This window comes from Microtus oregoni, unplaced genomic scaffold, assembly GCF_018167655.1.
Source record: "Microtus oregoni isolate MIOR12 unplaced genomic scaffold, Mior012 000005F_ref0000423, whole genome shotgun sequence".
NCBI classification, from domain to species: Eukaryota; Metazoa; Chordata; class Mammalia; order Rodentia; family Cricetidae; genus Microtus; species Microtus oregoni.
Genome location: NW_024543064.1, coordinates 1,276,415 through 1,300,081, shown reverse-complemented (window position 1 = coordinate 1,300,081; position 23,667 = coordinate 1,276,415). Strand labels below are relative to the sequence as shown.

At 47.6% G+C, this 23,667-nt stretch overlaps 1 protein-coding gene across 2 annotated transcripts in view; it reads right to left on the bottom strand.

The window, feature by feature from the left end:
* Window positions 1–23,667, bottom strand: part of LOC121448043 (protein kinase C zeta type) — a 104,840-nt gene that overhangs the window by 71,290 nt on the left and 9,883 nt on the right. Inside the window, exon 1 of one of the 2 annotated variants that reach the window (XM_041651643.1) lies at window positions 13,664–13,688. The exons of the other annotated variant lie outside the window; for it this stretch is intronic. Coding sequence (XP_041507577.1) covers window positions 13,664–13,673 — 10 coding nt within the window. The 5' untranslated portion in view covers window positions 13,674–13,688. Of the gene's footprint in view, window positions 1–13,663; window positions 13,689–23,667 lie in introns of those variants that run through there. 2 annotated transcript variants of the gene reach the window in all.

Below are 23,667 nucleotides of genomic sequence, written 5' to 3'. Positions count from 1 at the left end.
ATCAAAATAATAAATTCAAAAATAATAAATGCAAAGATTTTTTTTTAAAAAAAAAAACAACCCTCTGAATACATGTTTTATGAACAGAGCCACGTAAGCGACCTGGCGTCTCAGGACACAGGCCAACATGCTGATGTGGTGTTGGGGGGCGCCACAGTCCCAGCCATCAGCAGGTCTAGTCTTTACCCCCAACATGGAACACCCCAAATCCATCCTGTATCTGTTTTTTACAGAATCCCCTTTGTTTAATGGAATGGACAGGATATAGCTCAGGGTTAGAGCACTTGCCTGGCACACACAAGGCCCCGGGGTTCTATCGAGAAATACTAAAGAGGAGTTGGAGATAAGGCTCAGTAGTTAAGTGCTTGACGAAGCACAAAAACCGGAGTCTGGTTCCCCAGAAACCCACATAAATGCTGGGAGGCACAGAAGCCACCCATAATCGCAGTCTCAGGAAGGCAAAGACGGGAGTCTCCTGAGCAGGCTGGCCTCTGAGTGAGTCTGGGTTTGACTAAGAGAGCGTGTCTTGAAGAATGGAGTGGAAGAGAGATAGAGGATTTTTTTCCTATTTAAATGCATGTACACACATGTGGACATGCCCAATCCATGCAGACACAGACACACACACACCCCAAAAAATCTGCCCCCCCCCCAAAAAAAACCAGAAAAAGAAATAAAGAGCTGGAAATGATGGCACATACCTAACCCTGTATTCATGAGGCTGAGACAGGAAGCCTGTGAGTCCTGGGCCAGAGTGGGCTACACAGTGAGACCCTGTCTCCAAACAAAACAAACCAAAACAAAACTTCTCCATCCTCCAACCTTAACAGTGGCTGGTAAGATGGTCTGACATAAAGTTTTAGGATTGTTTTCAAATTTGGGGGGAAAGCTCTTGTGTGTGTGTGTCTGTGTGCACATGTGTGTATGTGTTCATGATCATGTGTGTTTGTGTTCAGACATGCATGTGTGCTCTTGTATCTGGAGACTAGAGGTTAACCTTGGGCAGCACTGCTCAGGAGTTGCTCACCTGTGTTTTGAGACAGGGCCTCTCCCTGGGACTTCAGGCTGACCAACTGGGCTGCACAGGTCAGCCAGTGAGACCCGAGTTTCCTCTTGCCTGGTCCTCTCCGGCGCTGGACTAGTGTGCCACCATGCCCAGCTTTCCTTTTTGTTCCGACAGTTCTGACAGGAACACTCTGGGGAAATCTCGCTCATTCTCTCCACTGGAGACCCGCAGGTTGGTGGGGTATTCTGAGATTCCTCGTGCAGTGACTCATCTTAACACCTTTGTTGAAGCACTAACTGCACGCACCAGGCTGGCCTCGAATGGCTCATCCTCCTTTCTCAGTTTCCTAAGAGCTGGGGTTTTAGCAGCACACGCTATGATGCCCAGTTTGAAAAGACTTTCTAACGAGTCATAAGTAATTTTCTTGTCTTTTGCTAACCCTATTATAAAAAAAAAAGCTGAATTCTCTGGAGATTTTTGCAAAAGAGAAAATATTGAAAAACTGTCAGTTGAGTAAAAATCAAATTGTTTGCCAGTAGAAAATATTGGGGGAAAATACAGCAACATGCCAGGCAGAAAATAAATGATGGGTCTAATTAATATCATTTTCCTGGATTACATCAAGTTTGAGGTCTTTGTTGGTATTTAAACGTGTTATTTTTATTTCTATTCTCATCCTACCTAAATACATACGAATAGTTATATTTTAGAAAAAGAGTTGACAGGGAGATGAGAAGGCTCAGTGGGCAGGCACTTGCTGTCGAGACCGAGGGTGTGAGCTCAACTCTCAGGACTCACATGGTGGAAGGAGAACGCGGCTCCTGCAAGTTGTCCTCTGGTCTCACATGCACAGTATGGCGTGCACACACACACACACACACACACACACACAAATACAACTAAATTTTTTAACTAAATGAGAGAAAGTAAAACACTGACAAGAACAAATGCTAGGCTACACTTTACAGAAAACTGCACACGTGCACACGCGTGTGTGACTTCTGTTTCGTTTTGTTGAGACAGGGTTTCTCTATGTAGCCCTGGAACTCACTCTGTGCTCTGCAGACCAGGTTGGCCTCAAACTCATAGATCGGCCTGCCTCTGCCTCTTGAGTGCTGGGATGAACGGTGTGCGTCAAATAAGAATATGAGGAAACAACCAAAACTACTGCAAACAGATGAATAAACCCAGCTGACCGCGATACCTAGGGCAGGGCCACCGAGAAGAACATCCTGAGAGCAAGCACAGCAAGAAGAATTCATTCCCCCAGGCCAGAGCCCCATGAATCCAGGTCTGTACACAGCGGTAGGGCTGCTCCAGAGTCTGTGTCTGCCTATGGAGCCAGAGCACAGGGCTGGATATGACTGGCTAATGGCTCAGCGGGGAGATTAAAACAAAGAGCAGAGGAACTGGGCTAGGGGAAGTCCTGGTCCAGCACAGGACAGGGAGACCTTGCACATCTAACACTCAGCTCAGCCCGACCCACAGCCCACAGGGCCCAGCGGCCAAGAACACTTGGGAGGGCTTTTAAATGCCTCTCTCCACCAGCAGAAGAAAGCCAGACACCTCAGAGGCCAGGTTCATTTCAGGCAAGTGCAAGGTGATCATCACGTCAGAAAAAAGAGAAACGTGTCAAAGCGCACGGGCTGCCAAATGTGGTGAAATCAATGGCTCTGACGAGATGGTTCGGTGGATAAAGGCACCTGCCACAAACTGACGACCTGCATTTGATTACTGAATTCCCACATAGTGGAAGGAGAGAACCAGTTCTTGAAAGCTGTTCCCTGACCTACACAGGCACGCATACAGGAACACACACACACACATATACACAGGCACGCACACAGGAACACACACACACACAGGCACGCAAAGACACCCTCGTACACACACAAACACAAATTAATTATTAAAATTTTCTTTTATTTTTGTTTTTTCGAGATAGGGTTTCTCTGTAGCTTTGAAGCCTGTCCTGGAACTCACTCCGTAGACCAGGCTGGCCTCAAACTCACAGAGATCCGCTTGCCTCTGCCTCCCTAGTACTGGGATTATAGGCGTGCGCCATGACCACCTAGCAGTTAAAAATTTTTAAATGGTGACAGGTGTAGATTATAACAAATTTAACTTCAAGAAAATCCTTGGGGGCTAAAGAGACGGCTCAGCAGTTAGGAGCACTTGTTGATCTTGCAGAAGATTCAGACTTGGTTCCCAGCATCTGCATGATGACTCACAACCTCCTTTAACTCCAGTTCCACAGGATTTGACACCGTCTTCTGTCCTCTGAACGCACCAGGCACACATGTGGTGCACGTACATCTATCTATGCAGGCAAAACACCCATACGTAAAATTAGAGAAACGAAACTCCTTGGGCTGGTAGATGGCTCAGTCAATAAAGTGCATGTCTTGTAATCATGAGGGCCCGAGTTAGATCTTTAGAAACTGTCTTTTGTTTTCGTTTTTTATAGACAGGTTTAGTGGCCTGTCACTTATAACTTCAGCAGTGGGGAAAGATACACAAGAGAATCCATAAGACTGAGGACCTGCCAGCCTAATCTGTTTGGAAATTTCAGGCCAGTGAAGACCCTGCCTCAAAAAAAAAATTTTTTTTTCATCTACAAAATAAATAAAATCCAAGGTGAATGGTGTCCAAGGAATGACAGCTCAGGCATCTGAGACAAGCATGCATGTGTGTGGCGCGCGCGCGCACACACACACACACACACACTCCTGACTTAATAATGTCAGTTTTCATTTTTAACAGGAAGGAGAGAAAGAACAGCTCCTTAAACGACACTGTTACCACAACACAAACTAAAGCAGAAAAGAAACCTTTGCTCTGCAAGCTCTCGGCAGCCAGGTAGGATTTGGAAAACCCACCCATGATGCTGATACCGCCAGGGGGGACGGGGGATGGAGGACCAGGGTCAGCAGCCTCCCCACCATTCAGTCTCGCTCTCTGCACCTGCAGATGTCCCTCTGTGTGACAGAGTCACTATGGGCCTGGCTCTAAGCAGACAGTCGGACGACAAGTGATTTATTTTTAAACAAATATATAGGGATTGGAGCCTATAATCCCAGAGCTCAGTAGGCCTGGGAGTTCTGGGCCAGTCTGGGCTTTACAGCAAGACTCTAGCTCAACCACCAAAACAACAAACACAAAAACAAACAAAGTCATCCACGCACTGGCAAACAGGGAGATATACACACTGTGGTTACATGAGAGCTGGTTCCGGACTCTCTGGCTGGCAAGCAGTGGCACCGCGGCTAAGAGGCCTGAGCCTGGATTCTGAGACGCGGTGCAGAGCATTGCACACGTGAGCAGAGGGGTGTTGGGTGTGCCACCTAGCACGGCTCCAGGTAGGGCAGCTATGAGGGACCCTGTGAACATCCCCGAAAGGCAGACTTCATCCGCTCTCTGCATCCTTACTTTCTCTTTAAATGAGTGTGCAGAGATTTTGAAAAATACTACTGATACATTTTTGCTAGAACATATATTTCCCAAGGATTACAATTCCACAACCGGGAATTATGGCAGGTTCACGGGCCACATACAACCGGGCCACATACAACCGAAGCAGAGGGTGACAGAGCTCACGGCATCCAGGTCCTCTGCCCCTTCCACTGTCCTGCCTCAAGACCCGACCTGAGCTCATTTAGACTCCTAGCTCAGCTTACAGGTGACCCCTACCTACAACCTACCTATGACTGATGTAGGAGGTCCTTCTTTCTATGTGTTGCTTGTATTGGTTAATGAATAAAGAAACTGCCTTGGCCTGATAGGGCAGAACTTAGGTAGGCAGAGAAGACAGAAATGAATTCTGGAAGGAAGAAAGCAGAATAAGGGAGGCACCATGGAACCACCAGAGACAGATGCTGGGAATTTTACCCAGTAAGCCACTGCCACGTGGTGATATACAGATTAATAGAAATGGGTTAGATTAAGATGTAAGAATTAGCCAATAAGAAACCAGAACAAATAGGCCAAGCAGCGGTTTAATTAATACAATTTCTGTGTGGTTATTTCTGGGCTAAGCTGGCTGGGTAGCTGGGATGAACAAGTGGCCTCGCCCTCCTTGCAACATATGACATCTGTCCTTCACTCTGTGCCTGACCCTCCTGGGTGATGTGGAATACCCTTCACAGGCCTGGGTTACCTGGGTAAGATGAGGCCAGAAGATAAAGGACTCCGACTGTTTCACTGCCCTGCTCGTCCACCCACAGTCCCTGGGGCTCAGCTGACCATGTATAGAGCTGCAGACCCCTGACACAAGGACTGCACATCTGTGGCCAGATACGTGTTGGAACACAATGGACAGAGGCAACTAGCTAAGCCCGTAAGGTATGCGGATCCTTGGATCCTCAGATCCTCAGAGGGAACCATGAGTTCACTGTATCCAGAAGAAGGCAACATTCGCTTCCCAGGTTGGTGTGGAAGGGCCTTCTGTCTATGTGTTTCTTTTCTTTTTTTTTTCTTTTTCTTTTTCTTTTTTTTTTAAGACAGGGTTTCTCTGTGGTTTTGGAGCCTGTCCTGGAACTAGCTCTGTAGACCAGGCTGGTCTCGAACTCACAGAGATCCGCCTGCCTCTGACTCCCGAGTGCTGGGATTAAAGGCGTGCGCCACCATCGCCCGGCTATGTGTTTCTTTTATTGGTTAATGAACAAAGAAACTGGCTTGGCCTGTTGATAGGGCAGAACTTAGGTAGGCAGGGAAAACTAAACTGAATGCTGGGAGAAAGAAGGGCGGGGTCAGAGAGAAGCCATGGAGCCACTGCCAGAGTCAGACATGCCGAAACTTTGCCGGTAAGCCACTGCCACATGGCGATACACAGATTAATGGAGATGGGTTAAATTAATATGTAAGAGATAGCCAATAAGAAGCTACAGCTAGTGGGCCAAGCAGTGATTTAAATAATATGGTTTCTGTGTGATTATTTTGGAGCTGAACAGCTGGAAACCAGCTAGTGGCTTCCTCCAACATCCAGCGAGCATGACGATGGATGGAATCGTCTCATGAAGGTAGAGGAACCAACCCTCCATGGCACTGCCAGAATCGGTGAGGCCTTCCCAGACCAACTGTGGTAAGGGAAGAAATCATCCCAACACCACTACCCTAGAGGAACCAATAGGCGGGTTTTAGGGAAACACAGAAGAATGTCCGTGTTTATCTAGGATTAAAATACTCTGAGCTGCTCTTCATGATGCCAACCAAAACCAGCACCTAAACAGACTGAATCCAGAGGCAGGTACAAGAATCCATCTGTTCCTACTGAATCAGATGTAAAGATATGACCACCTTGACATTAATTTCTGTTAGTGTGTTTGTGCCTGAGAACAACTGTACAGCCAGGCTTGGTGGCAAAGGCCCGAAATCTCAGCTACAGGGAAGGCTGAGGTAGGAGGATCCAGAGTTCAATGCCAGTCTGGGCAGCTTAGCAAAAATACCGTCTCGATTTAGACAATGTAAGAAGAGCTGGGGCGTAGCTCAGAGGTAGGACACTTGCCTGCCGTGTAACAACTCCAGGTTTGAGCCCTGCACTACAAAAATTAATAAAAAGAAAGCAGATTCCATTAAATATTGTTATGTGTATAAATAAATCATGGATTTTTAAAAGAGACTTATTTATGCATGAGCATTTCACCTGCACGTATGTATGTTCACCACAGTGCCAGAAGAGGTAAGAAGAAACCTGGTCCCCTGGAACCAAAGTTAACAGATGATTGTGAGCTACCATTTGGGTACTAGTGACTGAACCCAACTCCTCTGCAAGAACAACACGAACTCTCAGTCACTGAGCCAACTCTCCAATCCTGGGGTTATACTTTTAAAATGAATAAATAAAAATAATTTTATTTAAAATTTCTTCTTTTTCATTTTCTTTCTTTCCTTTTGTTTTTTTAGAAAAATTCATGAAACAAAGGGTAGCATTGAGTTTTTGATGCTCCTGATTGCTGGGATTCTAGGGGTGTGCCAGCGATGGGCTCTACAATGGGCCCTACAAACCCATTATAAATTGAGGACTTGCTGTGATTTCAGAGGGGCCTAAAATGTAGTCAAGAACCCGAAGATCTTAAGGCCAGTGACACAGGAGAAAGCTATGTCATGGAGAACTGGGTCTGGGGAACTTAAAACTGACCTTAACTCCAAACTGAGTAAGACAAGAGATGAAAAGAACAAAGGAGCTATCCGAGGTGGGCACCTACCACCCAGCTGGCCATCCCCACTATGAAGGTGAGGGGCAGCCCACAGCCAACCGAAGAGATACAACTCTTGATGGCTCACTATGTGAGTCCCTCGGTGTGCAAAGCCTGGAGTTGGCCTGGCAGAAGGATTTAAATCAGGGAGACAGGCCACGGGCATAACTCCTGACTCCCCGCCTGTGCTGAACACTTAATCACGTGTTTTATATTTACAAAATGATTAATTACAGTCTCTGTTCAAAGTCATTTTCTTCTGTTGCCTTTTGGCTCCAAGGTTGAGCTTTACCAAGTCTGTCCTTGAAGGACTCAGGACGCCTGCAGCCTCTCTGCACACACCTGGACACACCTGGACACACGCAAGACCCCACATCCCTCTCTCCCAGACACGTAGCCTCTGGAGGAAAAGGCAGCCACCCAGGACAGAAGGGACGAGTGGCAGTGGCAGCAACATCACTGTGGATCCACTGAGGGCTCACATCTCTACTTTTTATTTTTATTTTTTTATTTTTTGTTTTTTCAATACATGTTTTCTCTATCTTTGGTTGTCCTGGAACTCTGCTTTGTAGACCAGGCTGGCCTTGAACTCACTGAAACTCACCTGCCTCTGCCTCCTAAGGGCTGGGATTAAAGGCGTGCACCACCACCACCACGCCCGGCCCTGAGAGCTCACAATCTTGATGGAAGAGAGAGCACAGGAATTGGGAATGGAGTTGAGTCTTTTGAAACCTTAAAGCTTGTCCCCAGTGATAATTCTAATCCTTTCCAAACAATCCCACCAAATGGGCATCAAGCATTTGAACAGGAGCTTATAGGGGCCACTGTCATTCAAGCCACCACATCTAGCCAGAGATCCATGATCTCCTGGCCCTCTGTCACCATTCCAGAGCAAACTTGAGGGGGCTCCAGAGCCCAAGGCTGGGTCACCTGGGGCAGTAGAACAAGTAGAAGACTAACCCAGACGCTAACGTGCTAACGTGACACAGGCGGGAATCCAACCAATTAGTAACCGCCGAGAAGAGACAAGATTCTCACAGAGGAGACTGGGTGTTATTTGTGTAGCTTCTCCTTCCCTCCCTCCCCCTCAAGAAGGACGATGAGAACCACCTTGTGCATGGGCTGTGCTAACAACCTTCTCCAATGCAGTGAGTCTCTCTTGGTGGAGAGACACTGTCAGCAAGGCCGAGCTGTACAAAAGCTGGACATTCTGAGATGATAAGGAGGGCAAGGGGGGCCCTTCACCTCCAAGTCTTCCATCCCAAGCCCCGAGATACCAGGTGAGAACGTACCAGACAAACCCAAGTGTAGGATGTCACACATCCAGTCAGCACCTTCCAGTTCTCACAAAACAGAAGCAAGGGCCGCCTGAGGAACGGTCCCTGCCAAGAAAAGCCAGGAGACAACTGCAATATGGGATCTTGATCCTCCCACTCCCAAATACTCCTATTAAAGATACGCATCATGATACTCAGTCTCGTTGGGTGCTGGGGGTTAAACTCAGGACACCTGCATGCTAACCAAACCCAGGAGATGGACACAGTTTTAAAGAGGACAATCAGAGAACAGCAAAGATCTCTTGAAAGTTAAAAGGGTAAGAAGGGGCTAGGAGCGGTGACCAGCCCAGCACTGAGGAGACCGAGGCAGGCGGACTGTTTAAAGTCTGAGGCCAGCCTGGCTTACACAGTAAGTACCAGGGCAGCCTGGGGCACGTATCAAGATTCTATAAATACCTAAGGAGGTGGGATAGCATTTAAGGAGCTAAGGGATAGTTTGGACAAGAAGACCTGGTGGTCTCTGGAAGAGAGAAACACAGATGGGAGATAGGAGACAGGGAAGACTGGAGGACCAACCTAGGAGGCCCAACCAGTGACCAGAGGGAACCCCTAAAGACAGCAGAAAGGAAGTCAGTCACGCAAGAAAACACAACTAGGAAGCGAAGCATCTCACATCCAAACAGTGTGTGCCTCCCCCCCCACAAAGTTCCTGGTACAGGAGACCTAAGAGCCCCACATCAGGGGACGTTAACAGGAAACTTGAGAACACACAGACAAGTAAAAAGATACTAAGATCCTTAAGGAGAAACACACATGCACACACATGAACACGCGTGTGAGTGCACATACACACACACACACCTACACCATACACACATGCACACACCCTCCAAAATGTCTGACTTTAGAAGCCAGAAGCTAACGTGAGAGTCATCACAAACACATCTTATACCTACAAGCACTGATGCCAAAGGAACAGCAGGCAGGCTGGATCAAGAGAGCCAGCAGGGGAGAGGGCAGCATTTCTGTGTTGGACACAGAAGGCCCTGAAACAGGCACGAGGGGAGTGGCAGTGCCTGAGAACTGGAGCACGGAAGGAAGTCTCCACAGCCGGGAAGACAGAACTCCCCAAAAACGCTGAAAGTGGTCTGATGAGATAGATGCCTCAGTGGTCAAGACCTGAGTCTGAGTCCCACAACCCAAACTCGCTCTGTAGACCAGGCTGGCCTGGAACTCATGAAGATCTACCCGCCTCTGCCTTCTGAGTGCTGGGATTCACGCCGCACTGGGGAAAGGTGGGAGGGATATAATTTACGAGAGGAGAATTTAAGAAAAGAAGGCGGAACAAGCAAACCAAAATGACCACCACTAAAATAAAGCCCAACCAGGGAACAATAATAAACAAACATACAGAAAGAACCCTTCTTTAGCACAGGTGTGCAAATAAAGGATTTCTGCTAACCTCGCGTGCTAACCCTACCAGGGCAAGTGACTGGACAAAGCGCTAGTTCCTAGAGGCTGAGAAAGTGAGGCACACCCATCACCATAGCTGAGAGAGGACTTTATCTCCTTTTTCTCTTAGAAGAAGAGATTGAGAAACCACAGTACTAGCCTGAAGTATTCTTCATTCTAAGTGGCAAAAAATAAAATTGAACTACACAAAAAAATAGAAAGAACTGACTCTGACTTCAAAAAGTTGCCTTCCACACCCGCCACAGCACACTCACCCCCATACCGAATCATATGCATTATCTTGCGCGCGCGCACACACACACACACACACACACACTAATAAATTTTAAAATTTTTAAAGCTGAGAGAAGCTAGGATATAGCTCAGCTGGCAGAGATCCAGCTTGAACCCAACCTGGGAAGCATGAGACCCTGTCCAAACCAAACCAATAAAAACAAAACAAAACTCTGGCAGACAAATCAGGAATGCTCCAAGGAAGACTGAAAGTTTCCTGGAAGTGGGAAAATGGCTGTATGGCTAATAGCATGCAGGGTGGGACGGTAAACGGGGGAGAGAGAGGTGGTTCAACAGTTAGGAGTGCTTGCTTAATTCTTGCAGGCCTATGTTTGATTCCCAGCACCCACATGGTCGCCCACAACTGTCTTTATTTGTAATTTCAGGGGATTTGATGCCCTCTTCTGATATCCCTGGACGCTGCATCCATACGGGTAACATGCAATCTTTAACAAACAAACAAAAACCTCAACCATATTGGTGGAGGGGCAGAGACAGGTCCAGGGAGGGCAGCAAACGAGAACCAGCTCAGATTAAAAAGTCTATAAATAACTGCACAGATGTGCTACAGAGAAACTTGGAAATAAAAGTCAAAAAGAAACTGCCATGGTGGAAATAATCCCAAGAAGAAATCAGAGTCAGACTAGGTTGAGAGAAACGGGGCCCTGGCCCCTTCCATCCTCAGCAGTAAAACAGAAATATGCAAAGCTCAATATAAACATTTAGCTACAGCCAAGCACGCTGATATATACCTTCAAACCCAGCACCCAGGAGGCAGAAGTGAGTTTGAGGCCTGTCTGGTCTTCATACTGAGTAAGTAGACAGGCCAGGAATACACAGTGAGACCTTGTCTTTAAAAAACAAAACTAAACTAAAAACTGAGCAAAAATAATGCACAATGCTGAGTTTGCAAACGAGCATTCGCCAGGACAGCTTTCTGACCAGGACGAGACACAGGCTCTGCCCACCATGAACCTATTTTACGGCAGAGCAAGTGAGGCAGTGGTCCAGGGACTGTGACCAGGACAGCCGGAGGTAGGCACTGGCAGCCTGTATCCCACTCAGATCCTTCATTGCTTGCCAACATATGGTGGCTCCATCTTGTTAGAAACCAGACTTTTCAGAACCTCCAGTAAAAAAGATGTTTAAAAAGGAGATGATTCAAGGTAAAGTCCTTGTCACGAGAGCACAGGGATCCGAGTCTGGATTCCTGGTTACCCAAGAGTCTGGAACGAGTCTAGTGCTGGGGAGGCAGAGGCAGGTAGGTCCCCAGAGTGCTGTGGCCAGCGGTCTAGATAAACTGATGAGTTCTAGGTTCAGTAAGAGAAGGTGAAAAGAGAAGACACCTGATGTTGGCTTTGGTCTCCACAGACACACACACACACACTCGCACGCACGCGCGCGCACACGCACTCATACACACAAGTACACACACACACACAAGATCAGACACATTCAAACCCCCACACCATAAAAACAAAACAATAAAGAAACCAACGGGAACTGAGGCAGCCTCCTGACACCGTGTGCAACGGAAACGCTCCGCTGTCACACTGGAGACTGTCTCACACTGTCACACACCTGTCTCTCTGTTCAAACGGGCACCTGGTTCCCTGTGGCCACCCTGAGAGGGGTGGAATCTGGCAGGTTCTGCAGAGGCCTCAGAGACAGAAGCAGGAAGGCAGCTAGCTTGCCATAACGAGGTGCCCTACTCCACATATTTAGGGTAGTCCTAAAAATAAAACACGGTGTCCAAACATACTGGGGCAGGGGGATGCCAGGTTGTCTCTCGATCAGAACTGAAGAAGTGACAGACTGAGACAGCCCACTTTGGACAAGGCTTTTCTGACCCTTCTAAAAGCAACACATCTGAGCCTGCTCCCTGCGTGACCCCTTAGCAGAGAGCTTCACTCCTTGAGGTTCTTGACTTTCCTAGGAAGTGAATTTGTGGGAACGACAGCCCGAGAACCATTTCTCCCACCAGGAAGGGAGGACACAGAACAAGCAAAGGCCCTGGGGCATGAGACAGCAAGAGGCCGTAAGTGAACAAGACGATGCCAGAACCATCAATGCCTTGGAGCACCACAGCACAAGTTCAAAAATGAAATAGTCTCGGTTCTTCAGATACTGCCCCACGAAACAGCCCACTCAGAGGTGTTCCCCTCACCCAAGATGGTCCCTGCTTAGTAACATCCTCACAACAGATCCAGGTCAGCAAAGAGAACAACAACCACTCCATATTAGGACAGTTCGGAGCCCAAACCCCTGGACAGTCTCCTTGTGGTCAGACCTTGGCTCATTTGCGGTGCCCAGAACACTCCACAGACGTATCAGAGATTAGACAACACGATGTGGGAAAACTTCCAAGAACATTCACTGGCCCCGCGGCCAACTTTAATGGTTCCTACACCCCAGCCGGAGGCCCGAAGCTACCGGGGCACCTACCTGCAGCTCTTGGAATGAACCGACAGGAGCTCCAGGGACCCCATGGACACTCTGACCTGCATGACAGGAATGACAGGCAGGCCAGCAAGTGCTGCAGGGTAGCACAGCCTGAGATCAGGGATGAAGTCTAGGAGGCAGGAATATAGCTCACAGCTAAGTTCTTACATAACTACCGGTGCCTCAGAACTTTACAGAGACGGGAAAGGGGTCCGCTGGAAGCCGGTGACGCTTAGATAAGAAGGTGGTCTCCATGCAGACTTGGTCAGGACACAAACACCGTTAACAACGCAGCCACGACCCACTCTGTGTTCCGCCAGCATCCGTAGGGGATAGCTTTGCCAGGGGGATCCGTTGGTTCCTGGGAGCTGTCCCTGACCATGTTTCTGTGAAACTACCAAGGAGCACTGGGCCAAAACCTACCAGGGAGACCTCACGCCCCAGTGCCAGTCTGGAAGCCCTGGTTACCGGTCCACTTGCTGAGGATTCAAGTTGGCTATGCACCGCAAGCAAGCCCTCTGGCAAACGGAAAGAGGCCACGACACTCATGCATCTCAGAGAACTATGACACAGCTCGTTTCTCCTTCCTAGCAAGCAAGCAAGCACCCCTGTTGCCGTTCTTGTCTCAAACCCATCCACAGGCCACATTTGATAATTCTAGGGCCCAAAACAAACAAGCCACCCTTGAGACCCATTCTGGTTGCATGGAACAGCCCATGCCTGGGGGAAGGGCAGTCTATACACCCCCCCCCATGGGGGGGGATGTCTCTCTGCACACTCCAAACGAGGGAGCGATACCTTTGGACAACCTGGCTCTCCAGGCCCCAAGGCCCCTGCCAGCTTGGTAGGGGAAGCTGGTAGTTGTTTTTGTTTTTTTTTTTTTTAAAAAAAAAAAAAGCAAAAACCCTTGCAAAATGGTCGTCAGAAAAGCATTCCCATTCCCATGCATGCCCCTCACCCTCAATCTCCGAACAGCCCTCAGACCCATCTCAATCTACCTCCAACCATCTCAGGGCAGAAAATGGGGCGCCGAGGCCGCACTGCCTGCCGACATCCGAGAACCCGGGTGCACGTCAGTACCTTTCGTGTCACCCAGACTCCAGCACGAGGCTGCTGCCCATGCAAAGCCACGGCTCAGAAAGGCAGGGCAGGCTCGCCCCTGTAAGCCGACCAGCCAGAGATGCGCTTGTTTATGGAAACAGGTGCTGGTTGTTTGAGTGCCAGGCGGGAGACCAGACCTCACCATTGTGGTCCCACTAATCCAGCCGCTAGCAGCAATGCAGGGAGAGGAGGAAGCGGCGGAGATGCATGTTCCCTCCGACCACGACACAGATTCCTGGCTGCAAAATCCCAGTCACAGCAACACACTGCCCAGTTGCTGGAGGCTCCCCAGGGCTAGGCTAAGTGAGGGGAGAGGCTTCCCGGGGACCTCGCCGGGCTCTGCAGCAGCTCTGCCCACCCCAGGCCTCCAGCATGTACACCCGTGCACCATCTCCTTCCCTCGCATTCCCGTCAGCTGCACAGGCAGCTCGGCATGCTTCACTATATGGCTTATTTTTCTGAAAACCTGTCACCAGGGAAGACAACAGCCTCTCGGCGTCCTTCTCCCGACATCACTGCTGCCGCGAGATGCTGCGGCAGCATCCATGCCCTGGTCGACTCGGTGCTGGAACAGCTGTGCAACACGCAGGCTGTGGCGGAGCCAAGATGAGACCTGAAGCATTGGCTTGAGCTCCGCGGCCCCGGCCACCGCATCCATGAGGCCTGCAACACCACCACCTTAGGCCTGGTGGAAAACCCACAGGAGAGCCGTGCGTTACTTACCGGCTTTCTCGGCGTCCTCCCCAGCACAGGATTCTTTATGCTCTACCGAAGGTGGGCGTGCAAGGAGGCATCTTCCGTCCCTTTAAGGAGCCGATGCTGCGACCCTGGCCTCCTGGACCGACAATAGGCGGGGTGGGTCTCCAGATCGACAAAAGGCAGGGTGGGCTGCTGCCGGAGGAGCAGACATCTAATACAAGGTTGGCTGTCCTGCTCCCCGCCTCTCACATCTCTGCCTCCTCATGTCTCCAGGCCCGGGTGGTACCCAGCTCCCCTGGGAAGCTACAGCCGGCAGCTGAGGCACAAACTAAAACACGGCATGGATACGGAGGAGCTGACGTCACACGAAAACAAGCGTCTCTGTGCTGAGCCTGCCGGACAGGAGGAGAGCCAGCCAGAGCCCAGCCGAGGAGGGCTCGTACTTAGCAGTCTTTAAAATGCCACATCTGGGGAAACACCCCAGGTGACTGGGGTCCTCCTGATTAGCACCAGGCTGGGATTCTGGGTGCAGCAACTCCAGGCGTAACAATGGCCTATGATATGCAATCAGATGGACTCGGGTCCCAAGCACTGAAGGGCTGTCCAGTACCCAGGATGAGAGGACTACGGCCCATTCAATGCAGGCCAAATCCTAGGTCAAACGGCCTTTGCAATATTGTAGGTGCAACCATTACATGGACCCAACCACATGGAGAATACAGTGGGCTACCCTCCATGTAGGAACGGGAAAGAGTTTTCCCAGGGATCTGAGCGAATCTCGCTGGCCTGGTACCACCCTCAAGGAGGCCAAGGTGAGGGGGTGATCCATCACACAGTGTGAACGATGTGGGACCTAACACACGGTGCTGTGCCTTGCCGGGCTACAGCCAACCTGGTGCCCCAGACAGACTGGGAGTCAGTGATGGACCGCTTGACCCCATGCCTTCCCACGAAGACCCCCTCCTCGGGGCTGGCCCATCCTGACCTAATGGCTATGCCATGTCCGCAGCACAGAGGCATCGGCTCACAGGTCTGTGTTTGTTTGCCTGAGCTCTGGGTTCAGATCCAGCTCCTTCAGTCAGACCCTGGAGAGAGGGAAGCCACGCCTCCAGGGACAAAGCTTCCCTCTTTTGGCAGCTGACCAGCTGTGCAAAGGCACTTCAGAAAAGGGGAAACTTATAAACACGGCACTCAAGGCCCCTCTTCTACAAACAAGGCAAGGCAGAGCATGGCACCTGGTGCTCCAGCCAAGCAGGGTAAGAATGACTCTTGAGCCAGTTGTGGTGGTGGCAGACCTGCAATTCTACCACTTGAGAGGCTAAGGCAGGAGGAGGATTGCAAATGGAAAGCCGGCCTAGGGTTGTGGGTGTCGTTCAGTGGTACAACGCTTGCCTACTCTGTACGAAGCTGTGGGCTAAATTTCCAGCCCTTAAAAATACAAACAAACAAAAAACAAAACAAAAACCCCAAAACCTTATATTTTTAATTGGTTAAATAAGATAATAATATTTTAAAAATCATGACCATATCTGAACTAGTCTTTGGTGTCTGTGAAAGTTTTATCGGGACACTCACTGAGGTACAATACAATGACATTCACTGAGGTACAATACAATGACATTCACTGAGGTACAATACAATGACATTCACTGAGGTACAATACAATGACATTCACTGAGGTACAATACAATGACACTCACTGAGGTACAATACAATGAGAGGAGCTGTTGGTTACGACAGAGGTTTTACAGACCACAGAGCCCACTTAGGTCCTGGCCCTGTGCTAGAAACCTGGCAAGCCCTTGACTCAGATTATAAAATCATACGATAACTGAACTGTGACATCCATGAGGGACCTCAACAAGAAAAAAAAATGTGTCTAACATAAAAATTAGCACCACATCACAAACACTGTCTGGCCAATCTCTCTCCTCCAGTCCAGCCCAAAATATCCAGCTTTGCAAAAAAACTCTAGAAAATGCAGGCTGCATGGCTTGGTGGCTAATTTTGTTAGGAGCCTATTTTAAGAGCAAAAGTAGCTTTCCCAATTTGTCACAAATAATTTGAGACAAGTCTGAACGAAAGGAGACTTTTAACGAAACAATAGGCCCTACCTATAAATACTCGCCAGTCGTGCGGGACGGGAGGAGACTCTGCATGTTTGCTCAGGGCAACAGTCCACCAAGATCTATCTCGGTTTACCTGCCAGCTCCCACCCTGAGCCTGGCTCACTTCCTCCCAGGACAAGGGAAGGACCAGGCAAAAGTTTAATTGCCGGCACTGGGTCGGGAACTCCCGTTTGCACCTGATCACCCCTGGTAGGTACAGCGGGCTATCAGAGAATTGGCTTCCCTGAACGTATTTCAGCGAAGCCTTTGTTTTTATGGCTCTTTGTTCTGTTTTTCTGAGACAGGGTCTCGACTAGTCAAGGCTAGCCTCAAACTCATTAGAGAACACTTGGGAGCTTACCTCTCAAGTGCTGGGAACATAGGCATGTACCCTTCTAAAGGTCATGAGTTTCACAGTCCTCGCTTAGAGAGGGGGAAACTGAGGCACTACACACTTCCCCTACCTGCACAGTCACACTGCATGTATGGTAGCCAATAAGGTGGTAGCCACACGAATGTCACACAAATTCATTTTCTTGTCGTCTCTCCAATACTAGGGATGGAACCAAAGCCTTCTGAAGACCAGGCCACTGCCCTCCTACTGAGCCCCCCCCCCCAATCTGGTCCCAGCACCTTAGGGTTACACACAGCATGCCCCAAGAGCTCCAGTGATGTGGGAGTGTCATATATCAATCTGTTGATTTCATTGGTTAAGCAATAAAGAAACTGCTTGGCCCTGATAGGTTAAAACATAGGTGGGAGGAGTAAACAGAACAGAATGCTGGGAGGAAGAGGAAGTGAGCTCAGAGACGATAGCTCTGCTCTCTGAGGCACACGCGATGAAGCTCCGACCCAGGATGGACATAGGCTAGAATCTTCCCGGTAAGCGCACCTAGCGGTGCTACACAGATGATTAGAAATGGGCTAAATTAATACGTGAGAATTAGCCTAGAAGAGGCTAGATAGAAATAGGCCAAGCAGTGTTTAAATGAATACACTTTGTGTGTTGTTATTTCTGGTGTAAAGCTAGCCGGGCGGGAGCCCGGTGGGACGAAAAGCAGGCCCGCAGCTCCCACAACACTCCAGGCTGTTCCCTGAACAGGTTACCACTTTGGCTTCCTTTGGCAACCACACCCCTGCCAAGGTGTCATCTGCCCAAGCCTGCTGCTGGCCCACAGTTATGATGACCTCTAGGAAGCACGTAAAGGGGAGGGGGGGAATAGCAGCCAGAGCAGCTCCCAGGTTGGGAGCACAGACGGAAACCAAGAGGGAGGTGAACTGAGATGAGAGACAGACCTGGAAGTTTTTCCTGCCCTGCATGAATCTGATATCCACTTCAGAACCCCGGGGACCCAACCCCAAGAGGTGCCCCACTGTCACCCCAGTCACACACAGCCTCTAGCACAACAGTGTAAGTCCACCCACAAAGTGGGACTGGAAAAGAAGTCAGAGCAGCTCACCAACCTACAGGAGCAGAGGGCAGATGGACTTCAATGTAGCCACCAGCTGAGGGTGTCTGAACAATGGCGTGCTCACTGTGATGTGCCCACACCCTTCCCCTAAAACTTACTGGTAAGACCTAATTTGTAGATGTGGTTAAATCAGAAGCCCAAGATGGGTGTCTTTATCATTGTCCCAGTGGGCCCTGAATCTCATGATCAGCATCAATGGCCATTTAAAAAAAAATCCCCAATAAAACACTAGCAAAACAAATTTAGCAACCTAGTAAAAAAACACTATATATCATGACCAAGAGGAACTCACTCATAGGATCCAAGGAAAATTCAAATTAAAAAATTGATTAGTTTCAGACTGAAGAGATGACTCAGTAGTTAAGAGAATTTCCTGCAAGCTGGGTAGTGGTGGCCTTTAATCCCAGCACTTGGGAGGCTGAGGCAGAGTGGATCTCTGTGAGTTCGAAGCCAGTCTGGTCTACATAGTGAGTTCCAAGACAGTTAAGGACTGTTACACAGAGAAACCCTGTCTTGAAAATCAATAATAACAACAACAACAACCTTTTTGCTTTCTCCAAGGACCCAGTTCGGTGCTCAGCACCCACACTCAGGTCAGGAGGATAACAGCTTCCTGTAACTCCAGCTACAGGGGATCTGATGCCCTCTTCTGGTCTCCACGGGTCCCTGCACTCATGGCCACACCACCCTCCACGTCAGTAAACAGCACTGGTCAGTGTAGTGGACACATTAACAGGAGTTTTGAAAATAAACAAACAAACATGATCATCTCAATAAGTACAGAACAACCCAATGACAAAATCTAGTATCTAGTCAACCAAAAAAACAAACAAAAAAAAAATCAAACAAAAAAAAAAAAAGAAAAAAATCCCATTTTAAAATTAAGAAAAAAAAGAGTCGGGTGGTTGTGGCGCACACCTTTAACCCCAGCACTCAGGAAGCAGAGGCAGGTGGATATCTGTGAGTTCAAGGCCAGCCTGATCTAGAGAGCAAGTTCCAGGACAGGATCCAAAGCTACAGTGAAACCCTGTCTTGAAAAACCAAAAAAGAAAAGAAAGAAAGAAATATTAAGTTTCCCAGAAGTCAAAACAATTCTGATAAAGCAGACTGCATGGGGAGTGTGTGTGTGTGTGTGTGTGTGTGTGTGTGTGTGTTACTGGTGACTGAATGTAGGCCCTTACATATCGCGGACAAGTACTCTGCCACCGTGTTATATGCCCAGTGCCCTGCACTTCTCCAGTCTGGGCACACACCTGTAATCCCAGAGGCAGAAAGACCAGCATTCAGTGTCATCCTTTGCTACATAGCAAGTTTGAGACCAACCTCGGCTGCAGGAGACCTTATCTCAAAGGAAAAAAATAACAAAACCACCTCACTGCAAAGTTACAGCAACCATATCAGTCACTTTATGCTCAGGCCAGCGGAACGGTGTGGTCGGTTATCACTTTCCAGATAAGAGCTATGTGTGGGAGAAGAGATGTGTTTGGTTTGACAAGGCAGAGTCCACCACGTGGGCAGAGGCATGGCAGCTCCATGGTGGCAGGAGCGTGTGAGCTATAACACTAACCCTACTCAAGTCATCTAGGTCCAGTGTCCAAAAGGTTTCCAAACTTCCCAAGTAGCTCACTGAGTTATAAGAGCTAGTGGGACAAGCCCAAGCTATTGACCAAGTCTTCAAACACATGAGCCTACGGCTGGCATTTCATAATCGAACCATGGCAAACAGAAAGCCAAGAAACAACTCCTTTCGTATACACGAAAACAGTTAACAAGTGTGACAAGACCTTCATCAGGCAAAGGAAAATCTTTTCAATAGTGTGGGCAAAAGTTAGACTCTTACCAGACATGAAACATGGGAACTAATCTAATATGGATCAACGACTCAAAGATGAAACAAAACCCACAAAACTTTAAGACCGTGGGTGAGGCTTTGCAGTGAAGTTCTTACCTAGCCCGTGATACGCCATGGTTGCATTGGTGCACCAGACACATGCACCCAAACACACAATTAGGGCTCAAACTATAAAGCAGTAGAAGAAAATTCAAGCAAAGACATTATGCCAGGGTGCAGGCAACAGAGGAGAAAATAGGCCAACTCCAAGAAAACTTTAAAACACTGAATGTCAAAAGGAACTTTCAACCCCCCCCCCCAACAAAAAAAAAGGCAACACACAGAAAGAGAAAGTATTTGGAAATCAACATTGACCAGAGATGAAAATCCAGAGTATACAAACAGATCCTCACACCCACAAACAAAAACAGCACAGTTCAAATACAGGCAAAGGATGCTGCAGTCCCAGCTACTCCAGAAGCTGGGGCAGGAACACTGCTTGAATCCAAGAATTCAAAGGCAACCTGGATCACTGAGATCACCATGTCAGGAGGGAAAAAAAAGAAAAAGAAAGGAAAAAAGAAAAAGATTGGGTGATAAAAATTTAATAACGTGTTTCTGCCAGAAATTTAAAATTAAAAACAAACAAACAAACAAAAGGGACAGATTGCTAACACGCTATAACACAGAAGAACCTCTGTGCTACTGACAGAAAGTGGGGCATAAGCCCACGGATCACGTGAGTCTCTTTATACGAAATGTCCAGAGCAGACAAACCCAGAGACAGGAAGCAGGTCAGGGGCCCAAGCTAGAGCCAGCGAGTAGCTGCTGGAGGGGTGGGGTGCATTCTGGAATGGGCTTGGGGTGGTGGCAGCCGAGCAATGGGAACTCTAAATGCTGCTAGGGAGTTTGCTTCCTCGTGGTAAATGTTAATTATGCAGTTTACAATTCAGAGAGTTAGTTTAGAAGTCAGCTAGAGCCTGGCCAGTCCCAAGGGTGAAGGGGTTGGAGAGGAGACCTGCTGAGAAAGGACATTGTGAATGTATTGCTTACTTGATAACTGTTCTTAATGTATATGGTTGTATTATATTAGAGCTCAAACCTTTCCTCTTTATTTAGACGAAAAGGGGAAATGTTGTGGAATGTTCCTTTACACTGTGAAGATGTGTCACTGTGACTGGTTTAATAAAGAGCTGAATGGCCAACAGCTAGGCAGGAAGAGGTTAGGCAGGGCTTCTGGGGACAGAGAAATCTTAGGGAAGAAATGGGGAGTCGCCAGTCAGATGCAGAGAGCAAGACATGCAGGAGGTCAGGTCAAAGCCACGCATCATGTGGTAACACACAGATGAGTAGAAATGGGTTAATTTACGTTGTAAGAGCAAGTGGGACATACCTAAGTTATAGGCCAAGCTTTTATAATACGTCTCTGTGTTGTTTTGTTTTGTTTGTGAGCTGGTACCCCCTCCCCAAAAATTCTTCTACATATAGCATCCAACATGGTGCCCAAATATCCAAACACAGGGCTTGAGAAAGATAAGAAAAGCTCTGAACAAGAAGCTGGATGTAGCTTCCTAGTCAGGCAGTCTCTCAGGCAGGCTGGTGTTCACCAGCACAAATAGATATGGCTACTGGAAGTTACCTGCAGGCTGGAGCCAGCCGCCAGCGCCATGCACTAAGCTAAGCAGGGCTGCAGTTGACATAGCAGATTTGCCTCGTGTGGTCAGAGATATCTGCAGATGCTTAGTAAAGCCAGGAACAGACACACACACACACACACACACACACACACACAACCACTCTAAAAAGGTATAGTAGGTTTTAAAATGTGCTTTGATGCTGAAGAAAGAAAAGAAAATGGGTTCAGAGAGTCATAAAAAATAGTTTAAAAATAATAAAAGTCTTTAAAAGAGAACAAAGTAAAATAAAAAAGTTACATACGAATAAAAAATATTACAACACAGGGAGTTTGGACCTTGTATGGTGCTTTGTTAACTTTCAATTCTTTGAATGCTAACGAACAGAGAATGACAGCGGCTGAGAGACACGGGATTGTGGAAGGCACTGCTGAATTAAACCAGCCTGGATACTTTAGAAATGCCTTAACCCTAAAATGGAAGTCAGAAAATGTATTGCTTTGGAGAAGAGACTAAACAAAAAGGCTGTGGATCCATTCAAGAGACTTGGGTTTGACTGGGGGAGAGCCCCTGAAAATCCTGGCTATAGACATAAAGAAATAAACCTGGAAAACCTACAAGACAGGAGATGTATATTCCACCCGCTCAAACATTAAACAAAATATCATCTTTGGCTGGTCAGTGTACAAGAGGCAGTCCATACTTGTGCTAATATAGATATGCATGTTACCTTTGAAAGTCTGTGTGTTTTCAGAGCAAGGAGATCAGCCACCAATGAAAACAGGCGGCCCAGGTGGCCCAGCCTCTCAAGCCTCTGTTGCCTTTTCCTCAGAATTCTAGGTCCAGACCAGCTTCAAGGCCGCTGGCTGAGATGGTCCAGCCTCACAGACTGCTCCAGCCAGGACTGTCCCATTGCACAGAGACTGAACAACAATTGTCATGGCTGGTGTTCTCAGTTTTCTCATGGTCCCCCAAAGATGCCATCACCCCCAGACAACAGAAAGCAGTCCAGAGAATATGATGCCCACATTCCCAAGAGATGGGATAGATGGGTCATGAATGTTTGTCATTGTTTGGGGGGCGGTAGTTACAAGTTGTCAGTGGCCACGGCCAGGAGAAAAGCTGAACAAAGGAGATTAGATTCAGGGATCTCTTTCTTTGTATGTTGATACAAATTTAAGGTTATAGCTATACTTGTATATATGTGTCTACTCTAATTTAAAGTATTATACCTATGCAGTTCATTTAAGATTATAATGTAAAGTTTTAATCCTTGAAAGCTATTTAGGATAATAAAAAAGACAGGTTAATAGTTATCTATAACATCAAACTTATAGCCATGTTAGGTATGTTTTCAAGGTTATACAGAGACATATTTTAGATAATAGGAGATCTTCAAAAACTTAAAAGACCTACAGAATATGGCATTTAAATGTTTTAATAACACAAGGCTTTCATGACAGTGAGACACGTCTGCTCCTGGCAGCACCAATTTACTTCAAAAAATGATGATGGACATCAAAGAACCTCCATACAAAGTTTGCTTTCACTGTGGCAAAAGTTAGCTATTTGGGCAAGCAACTCCCTTTGCCTTGACCGCTGACAGTATGCTGTCCAAACTGGACAAGCAGGACACAAAAGAAAGAAACTGCCAGACTTTGCCAGGACAAGTAGGTTAGTCCTTCAAAAACTCCTGCTTCACAGAAAAATTGGTCAGACATTCTAGGCCTGTAGACTGCAGATGGATGCCCCAACGTTGCAGAGGAACCTGGCAGTCAGATGTCTCTGTCATTTCTATAGTTTTAGAAGTTGCTTTCTCTACACTTCCTGTTTACTCAAGTAATATTTTATCCTTCTCAGGTCTCTGGTGGGAATCAAAGACTAGATAGCTACAGTTTTACAGTTTTCCTTGTTATCAAATTCAGAAAAGAAACTTACAAAAGAGGTGTAAAGTTTATGACTGAGAAACAGAAAAGCTTAAGTAGTTTATCTAAAAGGATGTTTAAAAGATCTTTTTAGGAATGGTAATACAATTTGTGACAAGAAATGGTTTAGGTATAAAACTGTGGACTAAGATAAGATACACAGTGGAGTATTTTCTCTAAATTTGCCAAATGTAAATGAAATGGACGTTGTAACTGTAATTCTTACTGATAA